Below are 10,081 nucleotides of genomic sequence, written 5' to 3'. Positions count from 1 at the left end.
CTAGCCCTTAACTGCTCCCTGGGCTAAAATGTAAACTCCATGTGTTTAAAAATGCATCAGATGTAAGAAGCATCAGCTAAATGTTTTATTCAACACTGAGCAGATATATTTTGACACTTATTCCGAGTTAAATTGTTAACACTTTGAGTGTTGATTTAACACTGACAAGACAATATAAACACCAGTTTAGAGTTAAATTGACTCTCACAGAGTCAATATAACTCACTACCCACTGGTGTTGAGAAACTAACGCTTGAGTATTGTTAAATTTCGACTATATAAGAGTTAAAATTAACTCTAACAGTGTTAAAATTGCAACACTTTAAAAAGTGTTACATTGACACTGTGGAGTGTGGACCCCATGGGACACTTTAAAAGTGTTAAAATTAGGGCCGGGACTCGATTAAAAATATTAATCTAATTAAATTAATATATATATTTATATATATATATATATTTATATTTATATATATATTTATATATATTATTAGGGCTGGGACTCGATTAAAAATATTAATCTAGTTAATTAGAGGCTTTGTAATTAATTAATCAAAATTAATTGCATTTTAATTAATACTATAAATATTTGACCTGAGAGAGTGAGAAGTAATTTTTTTCACATGGATTTTTATTTTTGTTCAACCAATTCCAGCAGACAAGTGTAGAAATAGCATATTTAGAAATATAGTACTTTCAGAAATTCAGGTAGCCTATAGGTAAGTAGACCTTCTGTAAACTAGGTTTTTTTTTTAAGTAGACCAATACTTTCAAGTACATTCAGAACATTGGTTATTTGTTCAGACGTGGACTTAGTTACCCTGGTCCTTAAACCAGTCATCTGGTGCAGTGTGGGTTGGGTGTGGGTCCTTGTACTCTGGTCGGGCTAACGTCCACGCTAGCTGTTTGTTTAGCTGTTAGCTAGTTGTGTTGCGTTGAGGTGATACTTGAGGCTCGATGTGATTTCCTTGTTGCATAGCTTGCACACAACCACGCTCTTATCGACGCTTCCATCCGTGTGTTTATTATAAGAAGATTTCCCATTCACGGGGCCACGCGACACGGTCTCGTCAGCTTCTTCGTTCATGTTCACTGTGGTTTGTTGTTGTCTGAAGTCATGGACGCTACTTGGTCCTCCGAAACTCATCCAGTGAGAAACATTCCGCGGTGCAAAAAATAAGTCTAAAAATGTTTAATGTGTTATTTTTTGTTTAATTAATTAATCTCAATTCACATTGTAATTAATTAATCATAATTAACGCGCTAAAGTCCCGGCCCTAGTTAAAATTAACTCCAATAGTGTTCATTTGAGTATGTCCATTTTGCTGTGTGACACCGTGAGGTTTGTTTATCAGATCAGTACAAATAAAAGTCCCATGGCTCTAAATACAGATGTATACTATAAGACAACGCTGTTCATATATCAAGTGCTATAATAAGATTTAACCTTTTTTTATGTTTGAGTAATTCAGTTTTTCCCTTTGTTGTATTTTTTAAGAGGCTTCTTTAAACCTCATTGAGCTATTCTGTTTTTTTTTTTTACAATTTTTGCATCAACCACATTCTATTTAAATTTTTCTTCTTCAAAAGAAAATAATTTACTGCATTTCCAGATATGTATTAATTGCAAGGTAATAAAAACTAAATATATATACACAACTTAATCTCAGTTGCATTTATTGGTCCATCATTTCACATTCTGTGTGTAAACATCTTTTAAGAATCATACAACTTAAAAACAGACATTACAGAAGTGGCCGAATGAATTATGCATAACAATTCCCACTGGATAACTGTACTTGATGGTCTTTAGATATCATTTTATTTGAATGTAAAGCTTAATTCTGAATAGAAAGGGCATTTCCTGAGACTCAGCCAATAGTATAATAAAAGATTGGGTGCTAAAATACACTTAAAAAAAAAAAATTCTCCAGAAATAATCTTTTGGTTTCAGCCTGAAAACATTAGCAGCCCAAACGTTGAGTTGTTAAACGTCTCAAAAGGCACAACAAGGTTGTCTTGAATGTGTTTTAGTGAATGGAGGCAGTGGCATTAGCTTCTTTATGTGATAAGTTCAACAACGTCAAAGAAATCTGACCTTCATGTTTCATTAGTTGTTGCATTGTAGACTTTTCATCTCTGACATTTCTATTCCGAACTGATTTCCCTTCATAAAAGAGCACCATGAGTCACTGGTTGTGATTATTTTACACACCAACACACAGATTCGATAGAGCTTTTCATTTATCCAATCATTCATATTCAAACAATTAAAATACTGAGACAAACCATCTTTGACTGAGCAGCGAGTACTAGAACTCTGTAAAACCTGCCTTCCAGTTCACAAACTATGTTGTGAAAACCAAATCTGAGTGGGATGTTTCTAAGCCAAATCTCAACCTCAGGGTTGATGTTTACATAAACAAAACCAATAAAGTGATATTGGGGACCTAAGCTCTGTGTGTGTGTGTGTGTGTGTAAACCCAGCCAGTGACTCCTGAGTGCACCTTAACGATCTGAATCCTGAGTCTTCAGCGACCACCGCCCCGTCTCCGGTCTAACTTCCTGTCCGTGGGCTTCTACTTGTGCACTCGCTCCTCCAGCGCCTTAAGCTCCGCCTCCACCTGAGCGGGCAGGTCGGCTCCAACTTGCTGGGAGAAGTAGGCCCTCAACTCCTTGGCCTCCTTCTGCCAGAAGGACCTGGGCACGTGGAACAGGGCCCCCATATCCACATCGCTGCCCAGACCTTTGGTGTCGATGGCGCCATCTTCTGGCAGCCAGCCGATGATGCTCCTCTTGGCCGCCTCCTCCTCCCTCTCCCGCCCGCAGCGCTTGAAGATCCACTCCAGGGCGCGCGCGTTCTCCCCGAACCCGGGCCAGAGGAAGGCGCCGGTCGCCGGGTTCTTCCTGAACCAGTTCACGTGGAAGATCTTGGGCAGGTGGGTGGGGGCCTTTCGGGTCTGCATGCTCAGCCAGTGGGCGAGGTAGTCGCCGAAGTTGTACCCGAAGAACGGCCGCATGGCGAAGGGGTCGTGCATGATCACCTTGCCTGGAGAATAAACAAGTGGCTTAAGCAGTGCTATCCAAAAACACCTCATCAATGGGAAAAGCCTGTCGAGGGTGATATCTCCCAGACGATGACTACTCAAACGAAAATGGTAAACCAGAACAGAACTGTGGGATTTGGACCACATGAAGGTCAGGTGTGTGCTTCATTACCTTGATGCTCAGCAGCCGCCGTGGCTTCAGACCTCATAGAAGCTCCAATAAAGACTCCGTGTTGCCAATTGAAAGACTCGTACACCAGAGGGACTCCTGCAACGGCAACGTGTGAACCCGTTTAATGCAGAGCTGCTCAGGTGTTGCTCTACTACAACACAAGCACAGTCATTTTGCATGATGTCTTCTTTTCTGGTTCCAATGCAAGTTAGACTTGTAGATTAAGGTAAGATACTTTTACCTCTCCCTCTGTAACAGTCACACCACACAAGACTAACTTAGTAGATGCTTTCGAATGGTCAAACGTATATGAAAAAGCTTTTCAAACAAAGTCTGCGATTATTGAGAGAAAAGCTCTGAGAGCAGCACCGACCTTCCGGCCTCCTGCCACCGAAGATGATGGCGTCGATGGGAACGCCCTCCGCACTCTCCCATTGGGGGTCAATGATGGGACACTGAGCCGCCGGGGCACAGAAGCGGGAATTGGGGTGGGCACACTGGGTCGAGCTTCCTATTTTCATAAAAAAGGGAAACAGGTTGTAATAATCTACGTCAGAATATAATGGTCCATGATTTTGATCCACCAGTCTCTCCTTTTGTATGAAGTGCATTTCTACAACACACCACTAAATGGCGCTGTGTTCTCTACAGCTGTTCACTCTCTACATATCCGTTTGATTTAACTGGGAAAAAGGAATGGTACTACATACTAATGTGCGTCATTGGCTTATTCTTAATCTATTATTCAAGATGGGACTGAACTGCTTCGGGGGAGAGAAACGAACACATAATTCCACCTCAGGTTGAAGCAGTAAAACTGCAGAGTGTTCAACAATGCGCTGAAACCGATTCATTTGAAAGCGGTTCCCTCTTAAGGTTCGGACACGCCGCTGTCACCTTTCTGCCAGGTTTTCCCATGCCAGTCCGTGAGCGTGACCCCAGCTGCGGGGGGCTCGAGGCCCTCCCACCACACTCCTCCGTCGCTGGTCTCGCCCACGTTGGTGAACACGGTGTTTTTGGCGATGGTGGCCATGGCGTAGGGGTTGGTCTTGTCGGAGGTGCCGGGGGCCACGCCGAAGAAACCGTTCTCCGGGTTGATGGCTCTCAGCTTCCCTGCAGAGGCACGGGAGGAACGTGGCTTCAAAGACACGCCTCCCGCGAGAGCCATGGTGTGTGAGTGTGTGTGTGTGTGTGTGTCCTCCCCCCCCCTCACCTTGGCTGTCAAACTTCATCCACGCGATGTCGTCGCCCACGCACTCCACCTTCCAGCCGGGCAGAGCTGGTTTCATCATGGCCAGGTTGGTTTTACCACAGGCACTGGGGAAGGCCGCCGCCACGTAGCGCTTCACCCCCTGAGGGTTGGTGATGCCCAGGATCTGAGGAGGGGGGGGGAGAGAATGACAATGAGTAATACAAATAACAATTTCATTCTGGCCAAAGTAAATCCCATCACAGGATGATACGTTGGTACTGGCCAATCAATATCGTTTCCACATTTAGACCTAATTAGTTATACATGATTACATGTCACATGTTTCTCTGTTTAAATAGAACTTGACTGATCAATCAAAGAATGGTTACATCCCTCAAATGATTTGAAGCTGACCGACACATCTTAGGACACAGATCCCACTGAAGCACCGAGGCAGCATCGTCTCTCGCTCACCAGCATGTGTTCGGCCAGCCAGCCTTCGTCCTTGGCGATGCGCGAGGCGATGCGGAGGGCGAAGCACTTCTTCCCAAGGAGGGAGTTTCCTCCGTAGCCACTGCCGAAGGACATGATCTGCCTGGTGTCCGGCAGGTGAGATATCAGCACCTTCTCGGGGTTACAGGGCCACGAGTTGACAAGGGGGGCTTCAAAGAGGGGAACACCAGGGTGTGTGAGATCACTTTAAGCAACTAGAAGCCCTCAAACGACTGGTTCCTTGCTGTGAGGATGTGTACCTTTGAGCGGCAGAGGCCGTCCCACAGAGTGCTGACAGCGCACAAACTCCGCCCCCTCGGACAGTTTGTTCAGCACAGGTGTGCCCATACGGGTCATGGTCCCCATACTGGCCACAACGTATGGAGAGTCGGTCACCTTCAAGCAGAACACAACGTTTATCGCCCTGATGCACAACCAGCAATAAAGCCATGAAGTGCTACAGAAATCCATTAGAATATGCTGCCGAACCAATAAATCACAGCAACCAATCAAAGGGTTTTTACAGCTGCCCAGTTGCTTTATTACACGTGTTATGTTCCTGTGGGTATAAAGTGTGGCAGAGCAAACTCAGTACCTGCACACCGTATTTAGTCAGAGGCGAGCCCACAGGACCCATACTGAAGGGAATCACATACATGGTCCGACCTGCAGAGGGGACACATAGGAGCACCAACAACAACACATTAGTTGCTTTATTTATCTTCACTACAGGCAGCATTGATCAATCATCAGGGTCTGTGTCTATATTAGGTCAGAGATATCAGAACCCTTTTCTTGAAGAGCACCTTGTGGAGGTCACAACAGCTGGTGGCATTAATGAGATGTTTTTAGTGCACAAAGACAAGGGGAACATGCGGAACCATCCAATGAAATAAAAACGCAGGAACAACGGCAGCGAAGAAGAAGATAAAGAAGTAAACAGCACGCCGCTTGTGGGACACCAAGTGTTGCCCCCAGAGATGTTCAATTCCAATATCTGAACATGGTTATCTCTCGATAGGGAGTAAAGGACTCCATTAAAAAACAGAAATCTACCACATTATTATTGTTAACGGCTGAATAAATCAGGCTCATTCAAGGACACATTCAACTTGCCGATGCACCCTAAAAAGGCCATTACCGCTAACGCCCCCCCCCCCCCCCGCGTGCAGCAGCCTACCTGCCATGCAGCCCGGGAAGCGCTCCTGTCGGGCCGCCTGCCAGTCGGACTCGCTCATCCAGCTGCCCAGCTGGCTCTTCGCCCCTCCGGCGGGGATGGGGACGGTGTCCCTCTGGCTCTTGGTCACGATCACCGTCTTGCTCTCCACCCGAGCCACGTCCTTCGGGTCGGTACGCGCCAGCCAGCTGCGAGACAAAGTCCACAGGGGGCTCAGCACTCGAGCGCCGAGCGCCGCATGCGTGCCCTCGGGACACAGGCGATTCAGAGCCCTTACCAGTTCTCGTATTTGGGAAGCTTCTTGACCATCCCCTCGATCTCCAGGCCGGCCAGGATGTTGGCCGTTTCCTGCGGCGTGCCCGTCACCACGTGCACCCTGGCCGGCTTGCACTCGTCCGCCGCCCGCCGCACGAAGTCTGCCACCGCCGGGGGCAGCGATGGGACGGAGGCCAGGGAGCGCACGCCGACACTTGCCCGGACACCGCCATGTCTGAAAGAGATCCCGCATTTCAGTCATTTCGGTTTGTTTTTGAGGGGTTTTCCCTCGGGGGGGGGATTCCAACCTCGTGCAGTTTAAAGGACGCCGTTTCATGTGACAGCAAGATGCTTCTGCTACAGCGTTAGCGCCACCTGAAAGCCTCAAACTGACTTCTCCACATAGAAGAGGGAGGGGGGGGGGGGGGGGTCAGCCTATTGTTGGAGATGCACACAATATTCACAAACGGGGGGCAGTGGATGTGCAAGCTGTTGGAAGCACTGTCCATGTTAGATAACAAAGCGCACACACACACACACACATTGTCTATTCCATTGTCTGTGGACAGTGTTGATGACCTCTTTGAATATGGGAGGGAGGGGAGGGGGGCAAAAATAAGCATTAGAGCACAATTGGTCCAAAACTATATTCAACCATGAATTGACCGTTGAGGGCAAATCGGACGCTTTGTTGTGTCAAAGAGAACCAGGTGGTCCCATTAAGTGCAGGCTCCTGATTGGCTGCACTGAGGGCACCATTATACAAACACATTCACAGCGAGACGGGGGGGCCCAAAGAGCAGAGAGACGACTAACCACAGGGTTCAAACTCCTCAACAAGTGACCTGGGCCGCGTTTAACCATTAATGTGGGAGCAATTAATGATGAACAGAGTCTGAGGTTACAGGGAGAGACGCAGCTGGATTCATCTTCTATCAAGGGATTAATAGCCTTGATAATGATTTTGGAATGGCTGCGGCCTACGTAGTCGCCAAACACCTCATTACAGACATGCCCCCCCCCCCCACCCCCCCACCCCCCAAGGACACAGAACTGAGCAGCAGTCGTAGTAAGAAATGAGAAAGAAAAGGTATTTCGGCCCAAGGGCTAAAGAGGGAAAACAACGCCGACATGTGGCAGAAAACTGTCACTTTTCTGAGGATCATTGGACTCTTTGACCTTGATCCGAACAGAACAGAACAGAACCGAACAGAACAGGGAGTCGCTGACGGGCATCTGACAAAACATGACGGTTTCATCTCAGCCTCCAAAATTTGACCTTTAGCGATGGAAGGCCAAAGAAATTTGCTAAATCAGCTCCACACGTCTCCTCTACTTTCCAAAATCAATTACCTATAATCCACTGTGGGGTGCCACCAATAACCGTAACCGCTTCGATGTGATCCAGAAACAAGCGAGCTGAGCTGAAGATAAAAATCGCTTTTTGTTTGTTCCTTTGCTCGCCAAAGCACAAGCAAAACAAAAGGCCAAAGCAGTCGGACGGGATTAACAGCTTTGTTGAGATTTATTTTCGGGCTGCGATGACTTTTGCTCCCAGTTCAACCCAACCCCTCCTCCCACCCAAAAGTTATGCTCCTCAGGCTTTTGTTTTGCCCCCCCCCCCCCTCCCTATCCTCCTCCCATCCCCCACACCTGTCGAGACCCAGCACAGGTATGTTTAACAATGTGTAACATGGACCTATCCAGTGATGAGCTTTGACAGAAACGTTTCAGATGAGGCTACTTTAAAGCATTAAAGGGACAGCATTGTTTCATATGTTTCTGGGGGCCTGGGGGTGTGTGTGTCTGGGCTGGGGGGGGGGGGGTTGCACATTGTGAAATAAGGGAGGTGGTCCAAAAGGAGAAGAAAGAATGTCAATGAACAGATCACTTCGATCTTCCATTCCAAGGGCCTATAGCATCCAGCTGGGCAACTCCTGCCCTGAACACACCTCCAAATCAACAAGCCAATCCTCACGCGCCGATCACCCCCTCCCCTTCATCTTCTTCCTCTTCCTCCTCCTCTTCCTCCTTCCTCGCTCCCTTCCTTCTCTCTGATCCAGGCCAGCGGCCCCTTCTTCAGGGAAGGATGCACACGTTGGCCACACTTTTCAAGCACACACACACACACGCGCACGCGCGAGTGGAGTAAAACACGCGGAACAGGCACCAGGACATTCAAGACGTTAACTGTTGGCGTGCACTAACACGAGGTCAGTCCCTGGCTGACATGCATCCTTTGTGACTAAGAAAAAAAAACACACAACAGCAGCAACCACACGATGCCATGGGGTGTGGGGGCCCTCACGTGGACTCCGGGGTCCCCGTGTGATGGGGTGGCATCGCATAGCCTGGAGGGGGGCGGGGGGGGGGTTGCGGGGGAATGAAGAGAGGGAATGCAACAAAAGTTGTTTTCTTTTCTTTTTTTTCAAAATAAAATACAACTGGAATAGCGTTGTGTTGAATCAAGCCACGCGCGTTGGTCCGTGTGACGCTGAAATGACGCTGGTCTATGACATCAGTTTCCTGCAGCAGGGAGCAAAGCGAATGACGATTCCTCGAGCAGCGTCTCATCTCACAGATAAAGTAGCGTCGCTATAAAATCACGTATTATCATTTATTGTGTAAAACAAATGCTGGACGTAAATGTTCCAGTAAACCTCAATTAAGAGTGCATTGTAAAAGGCAGATTTTTAATGTATTATTTGTAATCCAATTCTGTACGTTCTCAAAGACTCACTTATCCAACAACAGTATTTAGTGTACACGAACCGAAAACAGGTATTTTGAATCCATTAGAAGAAAAGTCACGAGTACTCACCTCCGTATTACTCCCAGCAACAAGCACGACATTGTCGGCGTGAAAACAAAACTAACTTCTAAATCAAATTAAAGTGCAAAAGGGCACATTTGAGTGGGCTGTGGAGGTGGAAGGCGAGGAGCAGTGCTGGTTAGTGCGCGTCGCAGCTCATGCCCGAGCTCCGATGGGACCTTGCACTTTGTTCAACGTGGACCACAAGCTTGCACGTAGTTTCCACGAGCGTCCCTGAACGCCTCACCGCTCTTCTACCGTGAGTGAGGACGCCGGTGTTCACGCGCTAAATACGCCCTGCGACTCTTGGTCCGGGTTACTTCTTCATCATCGAGGGAGGAGGAGGAGGAGGAGGAGGAGAAGGTGGAGTGGGGTGGCGGTTGTCTATGACGTAGTCCTGCCTCCTCCGAACCACGGACCCATCTGACCGGTCGCCCCTCCCGGCTGACACGAGTCTACAAACACACGCGCACACACACACACACACACGTACATCCCGGAAGCGCGCGACGTGACGAGTGGACGTGACTGCAAAGTTACTGTTTTTGCTGAACGGAGTCATTCTTTTACACGTGAACGTGTAGCAGTTAGACGTTAACGTTGTTCCTGTGGTGTTGTGCATTGTGTGTGGACTTCGTTAGGATTGTGTGAGGTTTGGTTGGTAGAGCCCCCCCCCCCCCCCCCCTTCACATGCTGTCTGTTTGCACACAGGCTTGGTATCTAGTGTGTGGATTGACAGTGTCTTTACCTGCTAATAGTTGACCAGGATCATGTAACCATAATGTTTACGGTTTTATGGGAGGTCTATTCCTTTCTCCATTATCTATTCATTTGCTGATTAGGTTTATTGTTTCATCCATTACTGAAAAGCCCTAACCCTAACAGAACCCAGTTTATTTGATCAACTAAGACCAAAGAGAACAGCAAATCCTTCCAT

General features: G+C 47.4%; 1 protein-coding gene across 1 annotated transcript; it reads right to left on the bottom strand.

Annotated features, from left to right (window-relative positions):
- Nucleotides 1–1,923: 1,923 nt before the first annotated feature.
- Nucleotides 1,924–9,517, bottom strand: pck2 (phosphoenolpyruvate carboxykinase 2 (mitochondrial)). Its single transcript, XM_037456082.2, has 11 exons — nt 9,154–9,517; nt 6,355–6,567; nt 6,081–6,265; nt 5,496–5,566; nt 5,161–5,296; nt 4,883–5,070; nt 4,430–4,592; nt 4,114–4,329; nt 3,590–3,727; nt 3,217–3,312; nt 1,924–3,046 (listed from the first exon to the last, which is right to left on the bottom strand). Exons 1-11 carry the CDS (start codon nt 9,183–9,185, stop codon nt 2,577–2,579), a joined length of 1,908 nt encoding a protein of 635 aa, XP_037311979.2. The 5' UTR covers nt 9,186–9,517; the 3' UTR covers nt 1,924–2,576.
- Nucleotides 9,518–10,081: the final 564 nt, after the last annotated feature.

The sequence above is a fragment of the Pungitius pungitius genome, chromosome 19, assembly GCF_949316345.1.
Source record: "Pungitius pungitius chromosome 19, fPunPun2.1, whole genome shotgun sequence".
NCBI classification, from domain to species: Eukaryota; Metazoa; Chordata; class Actinopteri; order Perciformes; family Gasterosteidae; genus Pungitius; species Pungitius pungitius.
The sequence above is the reverse complement of the archived record's forward strand: the minus strand, read 5'-3'. Positions and strand labels throughout refer to the sequence as shown.